Here is a 27,206-nt window from a genome sequence, read left to right as displayed (position 1 = left end):
ACCCTTCGGCGGCTCGGACGGACGGACCGTGCTCTCCGTGCCGTGCCGTGCCGTGCCGTGCCGTGCCGTGCCGTGCCTGTCTGCCGGCGGGATGGAGGAGCTCTACAGCAAGGCGGAGACCCTCGCCCTTCGGAGGAAGCACATCGGGTAGGGGCGGCGGCGGGGCCGGGAGCGGGGCAGAGGGGAGGAAGAGGAGGAGGAGGAGGAAGGTCTGTCTTTGGTGACAGCGCCCGTCCGGCGCTGCCCGAGGGCTGCCAACGCTGGGCGGCCCCTCCGGACCCAGCGGGGAGGGGGACATGGGCGCACACAGGAGCTGCCATCCCTCTGGATTGCCAGGGCTCGGGGCCACCCGGAGTTCCCCAGGCGGGCGGAGGGATGCCGTCGTTAGAGCGCTGCCCATCAAATTCGCTTTTCCAACAGATCAGAGCAAGCGGCCGGGATGTGGTACCCAGGTGTGTGTGTGAAATGAGGCTGCGCAGGGTTGGGGTGTTTTTGTGCGTGCACCTGCAAAACAGCCGTGTCCGCTGAATGAACCTGTTGCTGTTCCTTGAGCTGAGTTTAACTGAGGGACGTGCAGGAGGGCTGCCAGAGGTTGTGACCGACACTGATCAAGAAAAAGAATGTATCAGCAGCACAGGAAATTGTGTGGCTTTGCATCGCGGTTAGAAGCTGTGAGAAAGAAAGCAAACTGCTTCACTATGCAGGAGTCACATTGACAAGTTCATAACCTCAGTATACCCAACAATAACTCTCAGACTTACCTGGAAACAACTGTGTTTATCCAAGTTCATATAAACACTGCTAAATGTTCAGAAGACTTTCCTTCTGCTCAGTAATATCATTCAACATAATTACATAGCTGGCACATTCTCCAAGAACAGGGGGGCACGGGGGGGGGGCGGGGGGAGAAAAATAAAAGAGTGTTCGAAGAGTACTTTGGTTAATTTTATAAGGAGTTTGAGTTTTGGTGGAAGTCACTGTGATTGCGGTGCTTATAAAATGCTGCTTTTAAAGATTTTTATCCAAAGAAAACAGGGTGAGAGTGTGAGGGTTTTAGGACCTGCTCAGCACCTCTGAAAATAAAGCCTGCAAGGCATTAGTGTTTGTTCTTGTCTGACTGTGACCTCTATATGCTACAGCCCTCCATTGCGTAAGGATTTTTTGGCTATAGTATAAAACTGTGCTTAACAGCTTCCTTTAGTCCCAGAGAGTGATTTGGCCATGGATGTCTGTAAGGCATGTAAACAAGCAGAGCTGCAGCCCAGGAACACGGCAGGACATATAAGGACCTGGAGCAACGTGCAGACACTGTTCTCCTGTGAAATCAATTGCAGGCAGAGTCAAGCTTTGAAAACACCCTTATTAAAGACCAGCTTCTGTTCCCACTGTGCCTGCCCCCAGGCAGGGGTTTTCACTGTGAGCAGGAGCCCCTGCTTGACCACCACCTGAATTACTCACAGGCTTTTAGCTTTTTTTGCAGAAGGAGGCAATTGTCTCCAGAGCTGCAAAAAATCAACCTCCTCAACACTCAAAGGAGGGAGAAAAAGTGTGAAAATTAAAATGGTGTTATGTTTATTATGTTTTAGGCCTTCCTGCAAAGTTTTCTATGCCAAGGACCCTCTGAAGATAGTCCGTGCTCAAGGCCAATATATGTTTGATGAGAAAGGAGAAAAATACTTAGACTGCATCAACAACGTTGCACATGGTAAGCAGTTTGACTTGGGAGACTGCTTCTATTCCTCAATTTCCAGTAGGGATCAAGACACATTTCTGCCAAGTGGTGGTGTTCACAGTCTTCTCTGAACATCCTTTTGTGGTTCAGTAATTGACTGAACTGGCTTGATAGTAATAACCAATAATTTTCTTCTTTAGTGGGCCACAGCCATCCATATGTGATAAAGGCTGCAACAAAACAGATGGAGCTGCTCAACACAAACTCTCGCTTCCTGCATGACAACCTTGTTCAGTATGCACAGCGACTCACAGCCACCCTGCCTGAGAAACTCTCCGTTTGCTATTTTGTTAACTCTGGGTAGGTCTGAGTTGTGGTTTTTTAAATGACTGTTCTTTATGACTATTTTGCTCCTGTTTGAGACAGACACTCAGGACAGCTTGGTCTAAATCTTATGAAGTAGGACTTAGTAACCTGCAACAAAAATATATCCAGCACTGATCAAAACTTACTTCCTATTTGCAGCCATCATATTTAGAGTGATGGCTCCAAGCAAGAGAGCCAAAACATGAAACTGGCCTTCTGAATGCTATGCAAAAAAAAAAAAAAAAAAAAAAAAAGAGTGGGGGGGAAAAAGGGAAAAAGCAAGAAGAGGAAATTAATTCTGCAAATTGGTGAATGTTATGTACAGACTGAAGAACGCCTTCTGTAAATTGACAGATAACCTTGGAAACAAGTTAGTCCTCTTTAGGCAGATTGGTAGTCTGTGATCACTTACATGTCCAAAACAGACAGCCTGTGAGCAGAGGAGCTGTGACAGATCAGGCTGGAAGCTTGAGTCTTCTTCCAGGGTACAGATTTGTGATGGTGCAAGCACTGGGGAGAAAGGAGTTGTGGACTGTGGGAGATGGGGCATTGCTTTTTGAGGGTTGGTGACTGCACTGTGTTCTCAGCTGCAAATTGGCCTCCTTTGTACCAAGGGGAGGTAAATATCTACTGGCAAACTGGGGGAGGGAAAGAAAGCATCTCTTTGTTTGCTGTTTATACAAAGGGCTGTTTTATCTTTGCCCCCTTACATGGCACTTATAGTCTCAACCTTAGCAATGTAATCTGTAGAGTAACAGAGTCTGCTGTGTTGATTTCTTATATCCATGAGTCCCATGCCTTGCCTTCTGTCAGGACACCCTTTTTATTGGGAGTGCTCCCTCACTGCTTTGCTGGTGTGTCTGTTTCCGTGCAGGTCTGAAGCAAATGATCTTGCTCTGCGGCTGGCTCGGCAGTACCGTGGGCACCAAGATGTGATCACCCTGGAAAAGTGAGTACACAGAGCAGCTTATGTGAGCACAGCCAGCAGCTCCTGCCTTTGCTTCAGAAGCAGCTTTGCAGCAACCCCCTGCTGTTTGTACTCCGCCGCCTGCTGAAAGAAAAGCTTTGTTGCTTTTTTATTAGAACAGATCAGGAAATCCCTTTTTCACATTTGGATAAACACAAGTTTTGAAGATCTCTGAAAAATAAGCTTGTCGGTCACCCCAGAAGGTCAGGCACCTGTTAGAGGGCATTTCCCACAGACTCCCAGAGCAATTCATCCCAGAGACTTAAATGTTGGTTTCAAAAGCAGTGAGTGGTCTGGCTACTGGGCTGCTCTGGAAAAAGTGCTTTCTCTTCATCATGCATTGCTGGACACATTTCATTTTGCACAAATAAATATTCAGTGGTCAAGAAGAAAGATCCTGTAGTTCTGCAGCAGTGCTGCAATGATGCTCAAGTCTCCTTCAGTGAACACAAGCATGCACACAAAACCAAGGGACTGCAAAATCAGGAGATGTTGGGAGGGCTGCCAGCCTCAGGGTAGGTGGCTGACCACATTTCATGGTTTTCCTGTCCTAGATGCAGCTGTGGGTTTGGTGATGTTGCTGTAGTGCTGGATTTTCTTCTCAGGTTGTGATTAGAAAGTCCAGCCAGAGCAGATGCAAGGGCACATGTCTATTTGAGCAGCACAAAGCTGGTTTGACTCAGCTATATTCAGATCCCTGTTAGCAACATACTAACCTATGTGTGTTCTACTAAGAAATCATGACGCGTCTTTGGTTTGGGGTTTGATTCACTTCAAATTTATGGCTGAACAAAAGTGTTTACTATTCCCTGAATAAAGATGCTGCATGCTTTAGGCTCAAAAGGCTGCAGTCCCTCATTTCTAAATCAGTTGGCTTCAATAGTAACCAGCTTTAGCATACTCTGCAATATAAACACTTATATTCCAACAAAATCCTTTTCCTGAGTGACAGTGGCTTCTGCCAAACCCTCTCACCTGCAATATCTTCAGGGCAGACAGTGATGGGCAGCTGCTGCATGAGGTCCCCACTTCCTCATGCCATGCACACTCCTGAGAGTTTTCCCAGTGCTGGTGGGGTCCAGCTTGCAAAGCTTGGGCTGGCCAGAGTGGGCTGGAAATGAAGCAGCTGGACCCCCCTTTCAGCTCTAGGAAATCAGTGCAGTCCAGACATCCTCTTGGTCTGTCCCCATGTTGGCACTTGATTTTATCCTGTTTCCAGTCTTGCTAGTGAATTAAAGTCAACAGCAATTTCATATTGTCTTTGAGGGAAAGACAGAAAATTAAATCAAGATCCCTTCACAAACAATGCTGCTGTGATGCAGATATGGTTGCTAGTCTGGATGATATATAGGCACAATTGTAAATTTGGTTCTTCTGTACATTTGGTGAAAAGTGACTTGGATATTTAACACTCACGCAGTGCTTACCATGGCCATGTTACATCTCTGATCGATATCAGCCCCTATAAATTTAATCAGCTGGGAAAGGACAGCAAGAAGGAGTATGTGCATGTGGTAAGTATGGTTTTTAGTTTGTTTTGGGGGTTTTTGTGGTTTTGTTTTGTTGTTGGAATTTTTTTTGTTTGGTTGCATGTTTTGTTTTGGATTTGGTTTTTTTTTTTGTAATTTTGCCTGTTCTGCAGCATATTGTATTACCCACTTCTAGTGTAAATATTTTTCATTCTGTGTTGCTGGTGCTAGTATGCATATGCTCAGCTGATTTCACTGGAATAAGTACAGCAAAATTGTTTGCTTTTGGATTTCTAAGGTGTTCAGCTGTGGGGCTGATCACTTCCTTCATTGTGCTACAGGTTTTCTTAGTCACTGCATTGTATAGTTACACAGTTTGATGAAATTAGCCAATATCCATTGCATTGGTTTGGTTAGAGATATGCAGGACTTTGAGTCTAGTTCCAAAACTGGAAATGCAGATTGCAGAAGTTTGCATAGCTTGGGTTATAGGACTCCTGACTGTCTAAGGGAGTGACAAACTTGTGCATCTTAAAAAGACAAAAATTTTTCTCTGTCTAGAAATGTACACCAAGCAGGCCCTTCCTGTCTAGACCTCCTTGTGTTAACCACAGTGCCAAAGTAGCATCCACCTTTCTGCACCACTTTCTGTCTCTCAGTTACTGAGACAGTGACTAACACCATTTGTAGAGGCTCCTAACACCATTTGTAGAAGCTTGAATGTCTCACAGATTTGTACCGTGACTAAAATGCCAGGAGGGAAGTGACAGACTAGAGAACCCTGCTGCCCAGTTGCTGAAAGGGATCTTCTATGAGAATCTGAAATAAGGAGGTGGATGTGTACTCATCATTGTGTCTTGAGGGAGAGGAAGGACAGTCTTGAAAGGTGGATGAGGTAGATGATGGTTCTTACAGCAGCTGTGTTCAGTAATATTGGATTGGGCATGACAGACCCAGATTGAGTTTAAGCTCCAGTAAGTATTTTTGCAATTCAGGCTGTACTAACTCTTATTAGCTGTCTGTGTGAAAAGCCAATAAAGTGGAATAATAGAAAACAAAGTAAAAGTTTCATAGAAGTATTTCCTTCATAAAAACAAATAAATAAATTGGTCTTTTCAGGCTCCTTCTCCAGATATCTACAGAGGGAAATACAGGGAAGACCACCCAGATCCAGCAAGTGCTTATGCTGAAGAGGTGAAAAAGATAATTGAAGAAACGCAGAAGAATGGACGCAAGGTGTGTGTTTTAGAAATGCTGAGGCTTCACCTATTTATTTTAGCATGGGGGTGTGTAACAGACAACTAAGGACTTGTTTCTTTCCCAATTTCATGTGCTTCCCTCCCCCATCATTTTTCTGTCATGGGTTCTCCTTAAAATGCTTAAAAATTGCATTTTTCTATCATGGTTCTCTGCAATTTTTCTATCTGATGCTTTATGATAATTAAAGGATCGATAATACAATTGTATATAAGCAGATACAATCAAAGCTGTTAAATTTCTTATTTTATGCATTGAATTGATAGATTGTTAATACAGTAGGGAAATGTTTGAGACCAGCTGAGAAACTACATCACAAATTCTAGCAAAGACTTAAAAAAATCCAGGACATGGAGAAAGTCTATTGGAAAAAATCCCAAAACTACATTTCTGAGCCTGTTTGGTTAAGATGACTTTGAAGTCATATAAAAAGGTGAAACTTTCCCTCATACACACTATGACCTTGATAAAAACAGACAGGTGTACCTAAAATGTGTGTTAATCTTTTATATGATGGCATTAGTGTGTTGAGACTTGTAGAGCTTGATCCAGAACCCACTGAAGTCCCAGAAGACTTCAGCAGAGACTGGAGCATGTTCCCTTCTAGTCCAACGGGCTTACATCACCCCTCTTTTAGTTTCTTCATCAGCTTTTTTTCTTTTTTATTCTCTACTAACGGATAGTTTTGTTTTTTTCTTCCCCTGTTTCCTTTCTTTTGCACATTTCTTAGGTTTTGGTGGCATAGACCTGTGGCAGGACAAGTTGTGCTAAAGGCTAAGCCTCACAGGCAGTGGGAAGCCGCGCACTCTTTGGCTGTGTGCTCACGCGTAGCGTGCGGCTCTTTGCGCCTTACTGCTCGGCCTTGTTTCCAGGAAGACTGCACCAGCACAGAGACCTCTTGATGCTCAGGGAGGGGTTCACAAGTGGTGTGGGGATGCAATCCCTTAAATAGCAGACTTGTGCTGACACCTTGGGGTAATATTGAATCTGTCCTGCATAGACCTCTGCTGTTGACAAGAAACGAATTTTGATGTTCCAGTGTGTCTGATCTGCTGTTCTTACCCTTCCTGACTCGAAATAACTTTCTTTTTCATTCCTAGCAACTGGAATTATTTCATCTGTAGAATTTTTCTCTTCTTTTGTCAAGTGCCTCGTGCTGACATGTTATTTGTGTAGTTATGTGCATTAGGCAGGGGTGCCCAAAGGGTAGCCACAGGTCATCTTACAGGTCAGCTGCCACCCACCTCCACCTGGTGTTCAGGATTAAACAAAAACCCACATACGCCTGCAAGCTTTATTAACCTCTTAGGGAAGGTGGTACACACTGTTGTGTGTGTCCTGTAAACTGGCATTTTAAAATAAATTTATGTGGCTCCCAGGAGCTAATCCAGCATCCACTGACACCAGGAAATGTCATCCAGTTAAACACAAAGGATTAATGGAGATCCTTGCATTCCCATCAGGCTGCAAAGGTGGCCCTGGCTACTGCAGATTTGGGCACTCTGATTACAAAATTAATAAATCCTTTAGCCATAGCTGTTTTCAAGATCTCTCAGTTGTCCAGCCTATTGCGTGATTAAATTAAGGCCCACATTTAAACATTTATTTCTAGACTGTTAGATGTCTCTGCCAAGGCCAAGTAGATGAACACAGCTCTCACACGAGTTTGTCTCTTGTAGATTGCTGCCTTCATAGCTGAATCCATGCAGAGCTGTGGAGGCCAAGTAATTCCACCTGTGGGCTATTTCCAGAAAGTGGCAGAGTACGTACAGCACTTCAGAGGGGCGTAATGGGGAAATTAAAGAAAGAAATAGCTTTTTTTCACTATAGACTTATCTAATCAATTCAGCTATTAACTTCTCCTGTTCTTGGCTGTCTGTGGTTCCTTTCTGCTTATTGGAGAGTATGATTTCAGTTCAATTTTTTATGGAATATCAGCTAATTTTTAGCTAGATAATTGCTATTCTTTTCCTATCTTTGATCCTCAGCCATAAGTTTGATGGAAGATGAAGTTAAACCAGTTATAATCCTACAGTACCATTACAGTACTCCTATTTGACATTAAAATGTCTTTGTTTTTTTCTTATCATGTAGCATACTAAAAATTTCATAGCTATAAAATAGCTGTAACTGTATTCCTTCTTTTTTTCCTAACTTGGTCTCACACTGCAGAATTTCTGTGATGCAGACTGCCTTGTCCTTGATTGCCTACCTGTGTTCTGCAGCACTAGACTCTCAAGGTATTGTGTTTGTTTTCAGGTATGTGCGTGCAGCAGGTGGAGTGTTCATAGCTGATGAGGTCCAGGTTGGCTTTGGCAGAGTTGGGAAGCATTTTTGGGCATTCCAGCTGCAAGGTGAAGACTTTGTGCCCGACATTGTCACCATGGGAAAGCCCATTGGCAATGGACACCCCATGTCTTGTGTGGTCACAACAAGGGAAATTGCTGAAGGTTTTGGTGCTTCTGGACTGGAGTATTTCAATACAGTAAGTTCATAGGTGAAGCTTTGCCCTTTTTATTTTTCTTTTGGTCTGCATCTACCAGTTAGAAGTTCTCCAGGTGATATAGATAACATCTGCAGCAATCACTGCATCACATTACTAAGAGCTTGAGCCAACCACAGTCTAAATCTAAAAGCAGGTGGAGAGGCTTTGAAATATGCTCTGTATCAAGTGTTACATCATCATATGGACCAGCACAAGCTCTCTGGCAGGTCATGCACCTCAGCTCATATCGATACAGATAAATTCTTCCTTATGTCTCTTTCCCTCTTCCCACTTTGAAATGTTGATTATGTAAAATTCCATTTTCTAGGATAGGCTCCATGCTGGTGGAGCTCATGACCTGGCAGACCTGGCTCTGCAACTGACACCTAACAAAACAGTGACCCTTTACCAGAAAATATTTCATCTGTGTGCATGCCACAGAGGTTCAGTCTTCTCGTTTACAGAGCCTGATTTCTGTTCCTGTGACTCAGCCTTCTTCCCAGCTACCATGAATTCCCCTGTTTCAAATGGAATTTATACTCTCTGGATAAAAAGATATCAAATCTACCACCCACTGCTCTTCCCAGGAGCATTTTGCCTGCGTGTGCAATCAGCTGAATTCTTCAGTCCTGAGATCTTCAAATTACTGCAACCTGGAGCAGAGGAAGAGGGAGCCTTTCCCTTGCCCAAATGTAGGGGATGATGTTCCACAGCCTGAATGCCACAAAATCCCCACCTTTCTGAGCTTTCCTCATGACATGCCAAGCAGGAGAGGGCAAGTGAAAACAACGTGGATACCCGCAGGTTATTGTTTTGTTTTGTTAGGTTTTGATTTTGATTACATGTTTTGTTTTGTCTTTGCTTTCAGTTTGGAGGCAATCCAGTGTCTTGTGCCATTGGCTTGGCTGTACTGGATGTAATAGAGAAAGAAGATCTCCAAGGGAATGCCACAAGTGTAGGAAATTATCTCCTGGAGCTGCTGGCTGAGCAAAAGGAGAAGCATCCCTTAGTGGGAGATATCAGGTGGGTGCATCACAGCAATGTCAGAGAAGAAAAAGCAGCAAACTTGGTGTGAGTGGAACACAGAAACATGCCATGATTTTGCTACTCCTCTCTTTTAAAATGAACTGCCCAAAACTGTTATTGAAAGGCAATATATATATATCTATCTGCTTAATTACTTACAAGCATAGCCACTAAAACAGTTCTGGGAGAGCAGGAGAAAGAGCCATCCACATGCAATAACCAAGATGTCAGCACACTGTTGTACTCGTGCAGACCTTGTTAAAATCTCTGGGATTTTCTTGAGATATATTACTATGAATTGTCCTCATCTCATGTTACTGCCATTGATAATTGCCTCCAGGTTTTTCCAGGGGAAGAGTTTGGGTTGCAGGGTTTTGTACTTCTTTTTTTGTCTCCCTGGCTTGTGATTTTCAGGATAAGCATGAAAGAAGATTATTCTGTCATTCTTATCAGGCCACATAGCATAAATGAGCCAGGTAAATGTATTTATCCATAAATACCTGTTATCCCATTTTATTGTGTGAAGTTGCCAAAAGGTGACCAAAGACAAAGTCTCCCCTCCCATTCTCCTTCCCCCATTTGCACCCCAGGGAAGGGAATTGCAGTTGTTAGAAACAGGTATTGCATTTGCAGCAGGAGGTTTGGGCTACTGACAGTGGATTTCACTTGTCTTTTCTTTTCTACTCCAGGGGTGTTGGATTGTTTGTTGGAGTGGATCTGGTGAAAGATAAGCAGAAGAGAACTCCAGCCACGGCTGAAGCCCTTCATCTTATTTACAAGTAAGTAGCTCTTAAAGACTGTGTGCAGTGATCAAACCCTCCTAACATTTTCCAGCAGTTAGTCATTAATTTTATTTTCAGTTTGTGTAGTTTTTTGTGACATAATACTAAAAAAAGAAAACTTTCAAAATCTGTCTTAGCTTGAAGGAAGTGACAGGACACAGTTTTATACCTGTATCTAACACAGATGTTTCCTCTTTCCACAGACTCAAAGAGCATCAAATCCTTCTCAGTGCAGATGGACCCTACAGGAATATTTTAAAATTTAAACCACCAATGTGTTTCACAATGGAAGATGCAAAACATGCAGTGGAGACTCTTGATGCACTTCTTACAGGTATGTGTGCTCTAAGGCTCAAAGGAATCTCTTCTTTGTTTATTTCCCAAGGAAACACCATCACAGCCTAGGCCATTACATGCAAGGGAAAGTAATCAACTGCATTTTTTACCATTCATCAAACTGCTATTCTTAATGCCAATTATTATAAATATATACAAATACCCCCATATGTATTTCATCTAAACTTTTAGACAAAATCCTGCTCCTCAACCTTTCTCTTACAGACTCAATGTTATTACTCATTTCTGGTCACATGTGCTGTTTGTTAAGGAGTGAATATATTAAATTCAGCACAGGCCTGAAAGACACTGCAGACACACTGGTGTAACTTTCCATAATGTGCTCTGCCTTTTCTTTTTTTCTTTTTGTTTATTTTTTAACTAGAGTACTGTAACCTGATTGTCTCACTCAAATTGAGCCTGAAGGTTTTCAGGCTCTACTTTTTTTTACCTGAGGACCAACCCAGGGGAAAATAACATCAGTTATACTGTTAGCATGAGGGCTCTTGGAGCCTGTTATACATTAAATGCTCCCATCTTCTGAGAATATAACAACTAAAGTTAGACTTCCATTAACCTGCTGGAAAAAGGCAGAATTCCACTCTGAAAGGTGTCTCTGATACCCCATGCTACAGTCAAGTTGCTAATTTTATTCTTTTCTCTAAATACCCCCAAGGTAGGCAGTCTTGACAGATTAATCACATTGCCTCAAAAATGTTTTAGGAAGTATTCATCACTCTTCAGCTATTCTTCTGTGTGATAAATGCCCAGAGGAATAGTTGATTTTTTTTAACTTCAGGCAGCTACTAAATTGAGGGTATGCTTACTTCCCCCACTTCTTTTTAATTTAGTATTTTTTTATTGCTTTAATTTTCAGAACTGGAAGAGGCCACTGGAATGAAGACAGAAAATAATGCATCTACAAATGTGCAATGTAAAAGAAAAGTATGTTTTAATTTTTTTAACTCTTTTTCAGATAAGTGTTTGGCAAAGCAAGTATAAATTACTTTGGTAGATCATGCCTTCATTTTTGGTAGTGTGAATGGCTCCATGCCTTGAAACTGAGCTCAGAGAGTAACTCACTGCTAGAAACCTGAGAGGATTTGTCCTGTCTCACTGGGGTAAATCTGAAAAGAGCTGAGTAATCCAGACCAACAGCATGTTATAGACAAGCCACCTGCCTTATCTGCTTGTGTGCAAACAACACCACCCAGACTTTGGGCTACGCAAAGTCATGAGCACTGCAGTCAGCAGCTATTGGTTCTTGGTATTACATGCCACTGAAAGATATTTGGCTTTCTAAGCAATCCTGCAGCCTGGAAGGTGTCCAGGTTTTCAGAGAGTTCCAAGGATTTTGTTTCCACCATAGCTCTTTGAGTATGAATGGCTGACACACATCCAAATTAGGACTTCTTAGGTTGAACCCCAGCTCTGGATAAATCACATATGATTTCTCACAGCCTTAAAAACATGTCACCCTCTCTACAGGAAAGTCTGCTGAGCTGTCCCTTGGTGGGTTTTCCGCTGGGGGATGGGAATGCAATAGCTCAGTTGCCATGGGGTGTGAAAGTTAAGCAGAGACCTGATGAGTAATTTGCCACATATCTAGATTTTACTAGGTTTGGAGCTACCTAAGGGGAACCACGTCCAGGGGGTGGAAGACACACACATGCCTCCACTGAGATGTGCTTTCTGTTTCAGACCACTGAGGAGAGTTCTCAGCCAGAAGGTGCCAGTGAAAGCATTGGCCACGTGAATGGAGCTGCCTGCCGACAAGAAAACGGGATTTATTCGAAAAAACGCTCAGTGCCGAGTAAAAGGATAAGAACATGAAGAGGGAAGGTTTCTTCACTCCGTTTGAATTTGTGTCCGTCTTGCTTTTGAGATGAAGAGTGCAATAGTCTGAGTCCTAGGATCTGTTTGAAGCCTAGTCATAAACTGCCTGGATTCCTATTAGCTTCAGTAGGTTTAAAATACCTTTTCAGATACATGAGAACTGTGCCATGTGGCCTGAAATCTAGATGTCACAGAATGGACAAGTGATACAAAAATACCTTGGTGCTGATGGCAGGTGTGACATAGGTACACAAACTTGGTGAAAACTGCAGATTTATCCATATTATGCAGAATCTGATTTGCTTAACTGTCATAAAGCAAATGCCAATCCTATTAAGTTTAAACATATAAGCTTAACATGCTATTTTTACAATATTTTAAATTTCAATATGTAATATTGAGATGTTAATTAGTTCCCATGTTTTAATGGCTGAATTCACTAAACAATGCTTGAGAAAGAAATCATTATTATCTTCTAGTGTATCTTAGGTCCTATGGACCATATTCCCAGCTGATATAAATTGGAGCAGCTTTGCTAATGTCAGCAATGCTCTACTAAGAGTCTACAACTCTGTGTGTAGAAACACAATGTCTATGCAGGGCACTCTCACTATAAATTCAAGGAAAATAAAGAATCTAATTTTCTATGAATAAAGCAACGTTTATAAATATTTATATAGAGTAAGATTTTAAATTTTTTCCCCTAGAGTTTATAGATTGGATCCTATCAATCTATAAAATATGCAAGTAAAGTATATATAATTTCAGACACACTGATTGATTGAATTTAACCTGAAGGTGTCTAAAAATGAGGTTCCCAGGGACAGCCTAGTTTGCATTCCCATGGATTTGAGTTGTTTTGAGTGTCATGGGAATTGCTGCCTGATCCTGTCAAAGCAGTGCTGGTACTTCTTCTCAGTGGTGATGAGGAGTTGCACACCAGTTCCATGGGATTCTGACAGATAAATGGTAACACTGGAGAGGTTACTGAAGGGAGGGGACCACTGCATAAACCATGCATGCAACCAGTGCTGCAGATAATTCAGGCTGACCTTCCTCACTGTCAGTGTTAAATTTCAATGGCAGCACACAAGCCCTGCTTCTCTTTCTTAATACGTGAACAACTCCATGCTATGGAGGACACTGAGGGCTTTCCAAGTAGTTTGTACTTCAGAAAAAAATAAAAAGTGTATTTATTTCCTCTTCAATCTTAATACCCTAAATTCTGCTGTTTCCTAATTGCTGCTAATTATCCTAGTGATATATGACTGAAAATTGAGCACTTTATCTAATTTCATGTTTTCCACAATTTGCTACATTTATGTCCATGTTTCTGGTGTAACTCTTTCCAACATCCTCGAGCTGGCTTATTTTCTGTTTCATGATCCTTGAATAATTCTTCCATAAAAATAAATCTCTGGTTTGTAATTATGATGTCCTACACAAAGAGAGGTTTTTGTTTTGGTTTTGGGGTTTTGTGGTTTTGTTTTTGTTTTTCTTTTATTCTGCAGTAACACCTACTTGCTGAGGGAAGTAACCTCAGTTTTAGCTGGAGGTTGTCCCCATGCCAAGGCAGAACTGACTAGGCTGTGTTTCCCTGAGGCACTCAGCTGTTGGCAGCTCAGCCTTCAAGCCAAATGTTGCCTCAGCTGCCACAGTTCATTCCCTGCTACGTCTGCACCAGGAAGGACAGGTCTTTTCCAAAATGAAAGTACACAAAGAACTAAGTTAACTTTATTTGGTATGTCTAAAGGCACAGTTAAAGTTACTCCCTGTATGGAGTGCCACTACTTATATTTCACCTCATCCCCTGTGTGCAGCAGCAAGCAAGCAAATACTTGTGTGATTTATTAGAAGGCTTAAGCCCAAAGGCACAGGGCCCAGTACCAGCCTGTACTGTGACAGCAGCTGTTGTGGCAAGTCATTAATATTTAATTTTCAAAATTATGTCAAAGAACTAGACTTAAAAAATCTGATTAGCCTAAATCTAAGATGGGGTGCTTTGAAGATTGCCACCTGATAAACACAAGAGGCCTGTGCCTCTCTGCTTCTCCCTGTACCTGTGCCTTGGTTCTGCACATGCTCAAAATATTTGGAACAACCATTGCTCCAAGCCACTTGTGTTTTTCACCCAGCTTCTGCTTCACAAGTCAGGAAGTTCTCTACCTATTGGTTCTGCTCATTTTGCAAAGATCAGGTTACCTAGGAAAACTGTGTGTTCTATTTCCTTTAACAAGAGAGAATATCACTCCTATGATGCACACTAAAAAGAGCCACAATCATTTAAATGGAGGAAACAATCCAACAGCTACCAAGATTTGAGCTGCACCTACTAAACTTGCTGCATCAGTGTTCCCACAGCATCTCACTCTTTACTCAGATGATTATGCACATTCCCTACTGTGAAGGCCTTTCTAATTGGAAGAGCCTGACCAAAGGATGAGAGAGTGGAAGAAGAAATAATTAAGGTTAAACACAGGGACCACAGTTCCAGTCAGCTGAACTGATCAAATATATTCCCTCCACTAAACAGGCAAAGCTTTTTTCCCCCTTTCCAATTCCATCTCCCTTTTTTGTCTTTCTACCTCTCCTGTCCTGGCTGTCCTTGTTTCAGCCATGTATTTCAACCTCCACCCAGCCCTTCTCATTATCAAACAACTCCATAAGCCAGTTCCCCTCACCAACCTTGCAGAATAAATATAAGACCACACCTTTCCCCCCCAAGTTTTCTGGAAGGCTAAGGAATAGGCTCATGAAGGAGTAAGAGACAGTGGAGTGAGGGAAAGGCAGGAATCCATCCCAAGTGGGCATCACACTGGAGTTAGTCACTTGTATCTTCACTCTAGCTCATCATCCTACTGGAAACCCAATCAAGATAATTTTATTGAATTCTCATATTTTGCCACTTTTCCCATCACTTTTATATTGCACATTTATGCATTTCAACAAACAGAGCAGTTAGAGCAAGGGAACAAGGGAGGACAGTGCTTGCTGCCAACACCAATGAAAATGTGACGCTGAGAGTCCGAGCCCACTGCCAGTTCTGCTGCGTGAAAGAGAGCAGGACTGAAACTCTGTGGAGGCAGGAAGCTGTGCCTTAGACAGCACTGTTCAGGAGAGAAGAATCAGCATCCAAAGTTGCCATGTCAGCACGACACTGCAGAGCTGCCAGGGAAACAGGGTATGATGCCACTTGTCCTCATATGGGGAGAAAAGCCTCAGCCTTACCTCTGCAAAACATTGCAATGGGACTACACTGAATAGAAGAATTATTCAGGGGTGTTATATTTTGTCTGTTGCTTTTTAAATGAATGGTGTTTAGACATACAACAGCCTCTTCTCAGATAATACATTTATAATCTTCACAACTGTTAAGCTTGGTGGCTGGGAAATTACAGACAGCAAAGTCCAGAAAAGTCCCACACACACAACCAGAAGCAGCAAGTTCTGATTATAGCTCATAAAATAAGGGAGGTAAATGAAGGGGATCAAGGGACAAGCCTGAAAAACATATTTTACGTGTCATTGCAATGCACAACACTTTTTTTTTTTTTTGGAAAAAGAAAAGTAAAACAGAGACAAAACCTTATTTTTAGTATGGTAAAAATTGAGTTAAATGTCTAACCGGGGCGACAATTTCGGCACAAAAATGAAAAAAAATCACACTTAAAAAAAAAGTCATCAACACCCATCATAAAAATATAACTAAGTGGATTCTCTTGCAAAATGAATTTGTACAGGTATTTCTTGGAGAGTAAGCCCCCAGTGCTGCAGCTACTCTAAGCTAAGAGCTGAAAAAACCAGAATGTGTCAAAGAAGAGGCAATTGGTAATTTATTAGAGAAGACCAAATAAAGCACTGGGATGTATAGTTGTGTACACACACTGAAGCCTGTTGTAGCTGCATCTTTGACCTGCCACTATGGGCTTTGTCTCCAATTTAATAAAATAACTTTTAAAAAAACAGGTGACATGCTTGCAAGCAGGTCAAATAAGCTCATAGGAGTAGAAAGGTTGGTTTAATTTTTCAGGTTTCTCAGTGATGGCTTGAGCAGGTGTTCTTATAGTGTCTCTTTTCAAACCTGGACCTGGCCTGTGCTGCTGCCAGCCAAGCTCTGCCAGAAGGATTATGCAAGGGAACAGGAGGCCAAATGACTGGGATGGAATTTCCCTATCTCTGCTATCCACACACATTTCTGTTTTCCTACCTGGAACATTTGATTTTGTTGGTGCCTGTGGTTGAGCAGAAAAGCTGAAATAGAAGAGGCAAGTTATACCTTTGCATTTCCCACTGGCTTGAATGCCTGGATTGTGTTGCATGATCTCCGTAGGCTTCAGCCTCCAGAGATGAAAGTCCAAGAGAGACAACTCTGCAGAGGAGGGCTCTTCATGCCAATATTTCAAAAGAAAAAAGGTTTGGGCTGAAATGAAAGCCCAAGGTACAAAACACCAAAGGTTTAGAGCCCTCCCTGAGCTTTGCAGCTCAAAACCAATGTGCTCTAAGCAAAACAGGTTTCAGTCTCTCCACCTCTGCTCACAGCCATTCATGTGTCTTAGGTAAACACTGCTCCAATATCACAATGACACACATTTACAACAATATGGAATTAAAAACTAAATTAAAGGAAGGGGAAGAACCTGAAAAAAATAATGTTTTGGCACAGCACTGAAGATTGCTAAAAGTCTTTAATAATCGACAAGGCAGAAAGTCCTGGGGTCACAAGAAAACCCGGAAAGGATTCCTGGCTTCAGCCTACTATTGATCCATTACATAGCTCTGATAGTGACTTAACATCTTTATGTCTCTATTTACTTCCATGTGTGACAGCAGCTGCAATAACTTTAATTAAGGTTTGTAAAGGTTAATCACCTTATCAGGAACAATGCTGATGATACAGGACTGCAAGACCCAAAGTTTAGTTCACTCAGTTTACTTATTTGGAGTTATCTCATTTTATTCCTAACTTGCCAGTGATTTTATCAGGGAATAAACCCCTATGGTGGGCAGGACATATTCAGAGACCGATTTTGTGAAATATCAGGAAGAAATGAAAAGACACAACCACTGATCCATGACACGAGCAGTCTGGCTAGCATCTCCCAGGAAGCTTAAAGGTCTGTAAATATATTTTCATTTGCCAAGAGATACTTCAAACAACTAGAAGACTTTTGGTACCCATTGCTTACTTTCTTCATTCTAGTCACAAAATAAGGCATGAAAGGAGTTCATCTGGAAAATGCGCTGCTAACACGCTCCAGTGGCTGGCTCTTGAGAACAAAGGTTTCTGTTCACAGTGCTTATAACCAGCTCTCAATTAAGTTAGCTTTCTCCTATTGTCTATTAGGCAAGACACAGAGCTCATAAATCATAAATAAACGAGACTATAAGGACAGACTATATTTTTCACATTCATCTTTGAAGAACAGAATTTGAGTACAGATGAGACCTACAAGTCTCTGAGACAGAACCAGATTTCCTTCCAAATTATGCCTCTATGCAAAAATAATCACAGCACTTAATGTTGCTTTCTTAACTCACAATTAAATGAGGACACACTTTTTTTGTCCAAATGGCAGTGAAATTACTTCCAGAGTAAGCTGGATTTGATCCAAGAAAGTTTTTTTCTGACATTGATGTGTAAATATAACAAATATCTACAGGTAAGGAGTGCATCTACATTCTTTTGTCTAAAGTGCCTTAAACTACTTCCCAATTAATGGGAGAGGTTGGAGAGTTAATTGCAAGCACTGTAGGAAACTATTCGCCCAGAAATGCCAAAGGCTTCATATAAAATTCAGAAGACTTTTTCTTCATGCCTATTTTCTCATTTGCTTCATCCCAACGAGAATCCTCTTCTCTTTTTACTACACCAGCCTTACACTGTAAATCTTTTCTCAGTCTGGATTTGAGACCAGGGGGATGCGGGGATGTGACAGACTGGAAAGCATGCATAGAGAGCACTTCATATTGGAAACATTCCCTTCTCCCATAGTACAGTCAAAGCAACACAAACCTTCAGGTGCTTGCTGCTGGTACCCAGCTCCAGGTATATTTTTTCCTCACTTTATTTTGCTTCCAGCATCATAAAGTTGCCAAACATCTTCTTCCTCCTTGTCTCTCAAAACTTTTCTGGCCACTAACAATACTGCCTTCTGTATAAACTTGTTATTTTACATTCCAGAAGAACAGTCTACAAGAACAAATAGCAGCTGTTTATACTAGCACTTCTTCTGGAAATAATATGTGTGCATGTACATTATGCATCTATGAGTAAGGTTTTGTATATATATATATATATACACACACACACACATATTTGCACAAAAGCATACAGAAACATGTATACACGTGTTCCAAAGCAATTTATCTGTGAGGCAACCTCTCTATACTCAATAAATGTAATATGAAACAGAGAGAACTTTCATTGGACATATTTTTGAGATGAAAAACATTTTATGAAGGGAGGGGAGCTTCAGAGACAAATACTAGCAGGGGAACCCTTTAAGAATATTTCATCATGCTGCTGTCATGGGAAAAATTTCTACAGAGGGAAAAAGAAAGAAAAGGAAAAGCCAGTAAGATATCTGTCGGCCAGTGCTGGAAAAAAAGGAACTTCCATCTAAATACAAATCCTGAAAAACACAGACTTAAAAGTGGGGTTGACAAATTAGACTACATTAACAACAATGAAGCCCTCACTTAAGAGTCCAGGTCTTGATTGCATGCCATTCCTCAAACTGAGAATTTTTTACAACAAAACATCTTAAATGGATTAACCTGGTTTACCTATAGGTTTAATACTGTCAGAAATGGGTTTTTGTGGAAAACCTCACAGCTAAAAAGTGCATGAGAGCCTTGAAACATTGAATGCCTAGAGAGTGCCTGTAAACAAAAATAGCAAGGGTTCTTCACACAGGAAAATTGCTGGAAGCTACAACCACTTTGCAAACTTACCTGCAGTTGTTGTGGCAGAGCTTATCTTCCTTGCTAAAACTGGCAGCAGAGTGTCTTAGGCATCAGACTTCATGGTCCTGACCCTTCCTAAGCTAGAGGGGCTCTGCTCTGGGGGTGAGTGTGGGGCTGCAAGTCTGCACCTGCAATGCTGCTACAGGCTGCAGAGTACTGCTCTGGTGTCTCTGACCAGGGCTCCACATGGATTATTTAGCTCTTTGAAAACAAAATAATTTCTCAACATGTAAAACTACAGCACCTACAGAGGAATATTTGCCAGAAGACCCAAGATCTTCAAAATTGCCTAGAGGAAAATCTCTATTGTAGAGAAAATTTGTATTGTAGAGAAAATTTCTATTGTAGAAAATTTCTACTTGCTTTTCATCTCACTCCCTCACTACCTTTCCCAAAAAAATGTGTCTGGAAAGAAACAAGACAGCTAACTTCTCTCATCTCCCTTCCCTAAGGCCATTGAGAGACTGCCCTCCCTCCTGCCTTGTTTCAAGGCAGGCTTCCAGGCCAATTGCTGGGGAGCTGAAAGTCAAAGATGGCAACTTTGGCATGTCCAGCAACAATCCCCCGTGCTTGCTGAATGGTGAATTACCTCCAGACAGTCCGTTCTTTCTTTCCTGTTTTTCCAGACTGGTTTCTATTCAATTAGCTGCTTTACACTTGCACAATAAACAGCTCCACAGCCTGCCCAAATACCGTGCTCACTTCTGCCATAACATTCGCCAGCCACACCTGCATTTTCTACCCCTGTGCTTTTGCCTTCTCTGCATGAACAGCACTTCATTTGCAGCATCTCCTTGCAGAGCAAGAGTGGCTTTTGGCTCGTTTTGGCTGACCATGACTTAGAGCAGACTGCTCAAGGGAGAAGCTGAGCTGTAGGCTCGAAGGGCAGATCACACGGGGAGAAAGCGGTGACACATTCCAGCCCACGGGCAATGGGTTGTCTTAAGCAAGAGGCAAACAAGAAATAACAACAAGGAAGCAGAGAGTCCTACACTTCAAGCACCTTCTAAGTGCACAACAGAAGGACAGATGGGAGAAATCCCTGCCAGCCAATGGAGCATGCAGCAGTGCCAGTACATTTCCATACCATGCAAATGTTTGTGTGGAGATTGACACAATGCAGCTCCCAGTAGGGACTCGCTGAGGGCCTCAGAGCAGCAGCAGCATTGCCTCATCTCACTGCCAAGAATCTCTCCCAGTGAGGATGCAGTGATGGCTTTCTTGAACTGGTTTAAGTTTTTTGACAATACACAAGTGTTGCCTTCATAAAAGCCTATGCAGCTCCTAATGGTGCATGATGTCTGCCTCACCCCTACTGCTACTGAACAAAAAACATGCAGCAGCCCTTCAGCACCTGAGCTTTCCAGAAGATGATCAATAGACCACGGGAAGAGGTGCACCAGTTACTTAACAAGACCTAATTCCATTGGTCTGAAAAAATTTCCTGTTTCTCACAGCAGCCTGAAATTTAATTTTGCTCTGCCTATCTTCCAGAATTTTTTAAGTCTCATAATTTGTACAATAGCAGTGGAAAAAATAGTCTCATGACTCTGTTATCAGACCATTTTATGTAACATGTTTGCAGTGAATGATTAAACAAAAAGATTATTGCTTAGTAAGTTTTGAGTAGCTGCCCAGAAATCATGCATGCAGAGCCAAATACTACCGTTGATGTTGAAGCACTTTTAAAAGGATCAACTCAAGTAGACAGTGCCAAAATTCATCCTTTGAACAGGGACGTGTGCTTGCCATTGAAATGTCAGTGACAAAGTCAACATTGATTTGAATCTTGACACAAAATGCACCAAGAACGTCATTCTCCTGCTGTTTTAGAGATCAGTGAGGGACAAATATGTGGCAATGAAGGTGGCGATGGCCACAGTTTGGGAAAAGGGGGATGTGCAAGTTCATGCCTTTGACAGCTCTCTTTGTGTTCCCTCTATGAAAATCATAAACACTCACTAGGCTGCTCTGGAATAATTTATATCTGTAATGCTATGAGTGCTGTCAACAGAGATTTCATTATTTAAGTTTCAAATGGTCCCTGAGTTGCTGATTCCTTATCAATTTTCACATCAACAGTTCTGTTATAAATATTTGGGCACACGCTATCAATCACAGAAGAATTGACAAGGTTCTCTACTATTTAAAAAATATGGAGGGGATTAGTGCCAGCTCACAAAATGCTGTGAAAAACAAAACCAAAATGAACTACAAATGCCATTGAGGATTTTATAACTAATTATCTTTATTAAATGATTTTGCAATTCTCTCAAGTCTAATGGAATGACTTGTCTGCACTTGTAAGTTAATTCTGACCAGGACAGAGTAAACATACTTTGCAATAATTGTTGCAGAATAACTCATGTGTGAAAACTTGTTCTGGAGTGAGTCTGCCTCATTCCATTTTAGATTAATTCACTCACTCTGAAGGGAAGAATTTGGGATCTGACACATATCAGAATTGAGATCTCTTTTTCAGATGTACTTGAGTTTGATATTTTCTCTAGCTATTCTTCCTTTTCCAGTAGGCTTTTTGATATACATTTAATTTAGCTCTGCAGTGAGGATAAAGGGAATAATAAAAGAGAAGGGAGTTCTCCTGGAGAATCTCTTATTGATTAATTCCTGCTGACATCCTTGAATTCTACAGCAGACATTGTAACTAATGTTCTTAGGGTATCTGTACCTTTAGGTTCAGAACTTCAGGACCACAGTACCCAAGACCCTTTTGTGCTTTGCACAGCAGACTCTGTCTCAGTAACTCTGAAAGGAGTAGGGAGAAGACCAGCTTGTACACTACAGCTGCACAATGAATGACCATGACATCCATTAACATTATTTTTAGAGATATCCATAGTTTTGCTCAAAATTTTGGTTGCCATAGTCTTCTAGAGACTCTGAACACAGCAATGACGACACTGGGAATCAGAGTCAGTGGCTCTTTAGACTGTTTTACTCTTTTTGCCTGCAAGAGAGATTAGAAATTATTTGATGCTAATTTCCAGCACCATCTAGCAGGCCAGAACTGCTTACTCAATAACTTTTAACTCTTGTAGAATGGGATGGTCAGCCTCCTCCAATGGGGGTTATAAAGTCAAAAAGGAAATATTCCTTTATGTATGCAGCCACTCTTTCTATTGGGAATGTTTGAACAAAAACATATATTAAAAGGAAACACAATAAAAATTCAAAATAGTGTCAATAGATAACTTCACATCATTCAAGCAGCCTGTATTTCTTTTCCTTGGCTCTAATTCTGACAGAGCTAAAAGCTGGTGCTCTGAACAAAATGGGAGATTGTATCCTAGCCCTGGATTAGCCAGGCAGGAAGCCCACGTTTCAGTACTGTGCTCTTGACCACAAAACACACACCTGGGGTGAGGATTTGATGTGACAATTTTAGGCTGGCTACTGGCAGATCAAAACCAATGTGGCCACAAGCCACCCTGAGCTGATTCAGTACATAAACAGCTTACTAAATTTTGGGGACAGAGAGAGTGGAAGTTTATTTTGACAAATATTATGCTGGATGAGGCTTATATTGTCCTAGTGCAGATAGCATAGAGTCCATAAATTCTATGTGATGCTCTTTGGTGAATTTGACATAAATTCAGTCATCAAGTGTATTCATCTCATCTCTGTGGAGTCATGGCTCCAGAGCGCTCCAGAAGTGAGCAGAGGCAGTATCTGGTCCTGGATGATGTGCCCTGAGGCCAGAAGTTAGATCCCAGTCTGACACAGTGCCCAAAAAAGGCATCCAGTTCTCTGCAAAAATTGCAAGAATAAATCACCACACCAGGACTAAGGCGATCCTCAGATTGTGCTGGTGAAGAATACTGCTGCAGATGGTACCCAAAGCATGTTCACTGCTTTGAACGTGCCAAGGATGATGATTTTCAGTGCAAGACAATAAAATGAGAAAAAGAAGAGATATAGCATCTCTGGAGGTGTCTCTACACTTCAGCAGCAGTACTGCATGTAAAATGGCCAGCAGCAAACAGTGCATTTTAAGGCACATAAAATCTCAGTGTGTGACAACAGTTACATCACTTACCTAGGTATGTTAGCCCTTGAAACCCTGCATGGCTAGTAGGGAGCCACTGCAAGGAAATTCAAATAACCTGTATGTGCTATCTGCATTTCACACAAAAATATCCAGCCCGAGCATGGTACAGACTGAACTCAGGGACACGGAATAACAGCAGGAGGTCTTCACTGGTGTTTCACTAATTTATAATATTCACTGAAATGCAATACATAGTAGGATAAATCTAAAAGAGAGATGAGATGTTTCAGATTATGAGAGATTATCTAAATTGCTTATGACTTCTGCAGAGAAATGTCTTTATTCATTCCTTGCCTGCATTAATTCCTTTCCTTCATGGACTGTTCATTTTTAAAACGCTGGGAAGCACTTTTTCTCAGCAATCTGAGCATTTCAAAGGTCTGGAGCAACCTTGCAGAGTAAGAGAGACAGAGGGAAGAGTGTGCATATCCATCCTGAAACATGCATGCAAATATTTGAACTACACAGGGCTTTCCACATGAAAGGATGTATCAAACTTCTCCTTGTTCATCAGCGCTATTGAGCAAGTCTTAAATTTGTTAGGATGTATCATATTCCCAGCTGGTATAAATTGCTGGGGCATTTCTGGCCTCAGTGAAGTTGTGCAAGTCACAACAGCCCTGGATCAGTACCTCCATTCACAGTCCTTCAAACAACTGCATGGAACACGTAGTGTTTTACACCCAAAGTGCACAGACAGTCTGAAGCACAAACCCACAGTCCATCTGTTTGCAGCAGCTCACACGCTCTCAGGCTGTGCTATCTTGCACTAATCTAACAGAAAAATGAAGTATCAACACAATTTTTAAAAAAGGTTGAAAGAGTTATCAGTTTGGCTTGCAAACAAGCACCATGCTGAATCTACTTTGTTCCTTGCAATAATTTCCTTTGCTGCTCAAAACCTTTAAACAATTTATCTTTTCCCTCCAGTTTTCTCACTGTCAATGTAGCACAAGAGAACAATCTCTACTATTCTGTAGAATCTACTTGATTCATTCTTTGCTAGACACAAATTACCAACAATTATGAGTTGAGATCTCCAATAATCACCATATTCTCAAAAAAAAATTTTGTAATGTATTAGAATATTTATTTGTCGTTTACTTTTCAGGTGTGTTCAAAAGCTTTATGTGAAACCACCACTTCAGAAATCTTTTTTCAGAAAAAAAAAATCTAGTTCCATGGACATGGTCAAAGCAACACCTTTTGATGAAACACATTTTCAAAGAACCTAATCATATAAACATGTACATTTTAAAATCTGAGTAAAGAACTTCTCCAATGTGTTTTGCTTCATCTGTTAAATTTAGAACTGCTATTCCACATACCTATGATCAACTTGGAAAGCAAAAAACACCCTTGAGAGCCATAGCATTAGGCTAAGCCTCACTTCCTAAATCCCCCACACTCCTTGTCAAGCCCACACAGGATCTGCTGTAGGTGTCTGCTGCTCTCCATGACATTACTCCCTCCCAGTGCTGTTCAATAGGATCAAATATTTCTGTGCCCTCTCAAGCACCCAGCCCTCCTTGCATCAGCCCTCTGACAGGCCACCACAATGCCTCACACGCTCTGGAGCACGTGGCTTGTCAGGCAAAGTCACACCTGCTCAGCGCTGAGAGCTCCTCATGGTCACTCAAAGAAACCCAAGAGCCACCAGGAGAAACTCCTGGCTCCTATGAGGCCCTCAGGCCAGAGAGGCTGTCAGGATGGCAGGGGCTGCCTGGGAAAACACAACTGGCTCTGCTCTAAAAAAGCAGAAATTGTTTCACTGAAGCAACTGCTCCCTCCAAAACACCACAGCCTTGCAGGTCGCCACGGGGCCACCAGGCCTGGAGGTGGCCAGGGCACAGATTCTCCCCCACCACGGCCCCAGGACACTGGATGTTGTTTCAGGAGCTTCTGCTCTTTGCTCTGGGGCACCCCAAGCTCCCTCCTGGCAGGCTGATTCTGTTTTGGTTGGGCTGGTGAGGAGAAGAAGCTTCTTCAATGTGAACAACCACATTCACTGTCAGCAGTGCAGGAACAACCTGGCTCTTTTCAGCTGGAAATAAAGGCCAGATAACTTTTGGCTCTGTCTATTGTTAGCAGTGCCTGCAAACATTTCTGGGTAAAACAACTCAGCTGTCTCTCCTATTAAGTTCTCATGGTGTGTTGCACACATGATGATGGCCCACAGCTTTTTCCAAACTCTCCTGGATAAAATTAGGGAGTTGGTGCAAGTAGATCATTCCAAAGTGAGAAACTGGATGCACTCATCCTGCTCTTGGAGGCTAACATTGATGTGAGCCATTCTGGATCACAGGAGGAGGTGACAAACGATTAGGACTTTTTGTATTTTAGTTCAAAACTACAAGGTCATTTGCACCCTTCCATCTCTTACTATTGTTATTTCTGCTGCTTTTAAGATTGAAAACATAAACCTTAAATCCTTCTGCAATTGCTGGTCTAACTTTACATGGAAATTTACAAGCTAGCACAGAAACACTTGTTTTTTTTAAATTACCTAAGTGAACCTGAGTCTCAGAAAAACGTGGATCTCAAAGCAACTTTGTTGGTTGAGACCATGTCTAATTTTACTATTAAGCAAATTATGCAACAGGATAACCTGCTTACTGTGTGGGTTGAGTCACCTTCACCCCGGGCTTTCACAGGAGGTGATATAACATCCTTGTAGGCTTACAGAATTAGTGCCTGTGCTTTGATTGTGTGGCAGGAACAATGTTGGACTGGAACATAGAGAGGATATCGCCCAAGCTCTGGGTATGTGATTTCTTTTTTCATACTGCAAAGCCCCCAGGCACAGGGAAAACAAACATAAAATGATGTGCAAGAAACATACGCATCATTTGTATTCCTCAAAATTGTGCAGTAATCAGGATTTTTGGAGCACATATTAGACAGCTAGTAGCACCTGAAACAAGCAGTCTAAAATGTCTGACCTTGCTTTTTTACCCCTCCCCAGTTCATAAGTTTCTGAACCATCTTGGCACTGCAAAGGTTCAGTGACGCCTGTGCCCTTCAGGAACAGCAAACTTTTGACCCCACTCATGCAAGAATTTCATGGAATCTGTGGTCACAAAACTGGCTCTTCTCCTGGCTTGTGTGTGATTCAGGGTAACCAGAGGGCAGAGGGAGCATTGGGCAGCAGACAGACCCTGCAGAGGTGGTGGGAGCATGACCCAAACACTATTCCCCATGAGCAATCCTGTAGCTGTTTAGCTTCATTTAGCTGTTGCAAGCGCTTTTGCTTGATGTTTAATTTCTTACTGAACCTTGAGCGACCCGGTAGGACAAATTACATCAACCATGAGTAATCATTTGTTTGTAGCTAGTTACCAGCTAGCTGGCAGTCAATAATAAAAAAAGGCAAAACCACTCAATAAATACTCTTCACATGAATTTAAAGGGTGTCCTTTTTTGTGTCTTTGATGATTGAGGAAATTAATAAACAGCATGGAAAACATGAATACTATTGTGGAGCAGAGCTATAAATATATAAATTATTGTGCACGTGGATTTCTATCAGTTATGGTTTGTACCAGCTTCTTGACCCTGTTTTGTCAGATTTACTCCAGAGCTGTCTCTGATCTCTCTTCCTGCTTTCTTGTTTTAAAACCAGTATCTGAATGCAACACTTTTTGTGGTGCGTCCTGAGGTACAGAATTACTATCTATCTATCTATCTATCTATCTATCTATCTATCTATCTATCTATCTATCTATCTATCTATCTATCTGCCCATCTATATGTCTCCCTGTCTGTCTACTCAAAGCTGTATTACTGTGACCCACGGTAACTCCAATTCCTTTCTCTATTGTTTCTTCAACTTAATTCTATTTATTTTCTATGCCTTTCAAATAAATGCTCCAATTTAGCTGGAAGGTTCAGGCATAAGGTAGGATGGAATGTAGTAATAAATCAAATCAGGTAACGATAACTGTATTTTCTGGTCCTTTACTCCTATGAATTTCC

The 27,206-nt window shown here is 41.7% G+C and overlaps 1 protein-coding gene across 2 annotated transcripts; it reads left to right on the top strand.

Moving 5' to 3' along the window:
* Positions 1-18: 18 nt before the first annotated feature.
* On the top strand, positions 19-13,643 carry ETNPPL (ethanolamine-phosphate phospho-lyase). Of its 2 annotated transcripts, none has more exons than XM_058024938.1 (13): positions 19-147; positions 1,587-1,705; positions 1,873-2,032; positions 2,913-2,987; positions 4,426-4,519; positions 5,594-5,710; positions 7,411-7,493; positions 7,991-8,216; positions 9,085-9,239; positions 9,932-10,021; positions 10,228-10,358; positions 11,238-11,305; positions 12,062-13,643. In XM_058024938.1, the coding sequence occupies exons 1-13, from the start codon at positions 92-94 to the stop codon at positions 12,191-12,193; spliced, it is 1,506 nt and encodes a 501-aa protein (XP_057880921.1). In that variant the 5' UTR covers positions 19-91; the 3' UTR covers positions 12,194-13,643. The 2 variants fall into 2 exon arrangements, with proteins under 2 accessions (XP_057880921.1, XP_057880922.1); XM_058024939.1 differs by lacking the exon at positions 19-147 and adding an exon at positions 380-452.
* The last annotated feature ends 13,563 nt before the right edge of the window (positions 13,644-27,206 follow it).

Source organism: Melospiza georgiana, chromosome 5 (genome assembly GCF_028018845.1).
Source record: "Melospiza georgiana isolate bMelGeo1 chromosome 5, bMelGeo1.pri, whole genome shotgun sequence".
In the NCBI taxonomy this organism is placed as follows: domain Eukaryota; kingdom Metazoa; phylum Chordata; class Aves; order Passeriformes; family Passerellidae; genus Melospiza; species Melospiza georgiana.
This window is presented reverse-complemented; position numbering and strand designations above follow the sequence as displayed.

What these genes read in the sequence shown, in the direction of transcription:
- ETNPPL (XM_058024938.1), top strand. Translation starts at nt 92, where the DNA reads ATGGAGGAGCTCTACAGCAAGGCGGAGACCCTCGCCCTTCGGAGGAAG. An exon ending in TGCTATTTTGTTAACTCTGG is followed by an intron (nt 2,033 to 2,912) that starts GTAGGTCTGAGT and finishes GTTTCCGTGCAG; the next exon opens with GTCTGAAGCAAATGATCTTG. An exon ending in TATTTCCAGAAAGTGGCAGA is followed by an intron (nt 7,494 to 7,990) that starts GTACGTACAGCA and finishes GTTTGTTTTCAG; the next exon opens with GTATGTGCGTGCAGCAGGTG.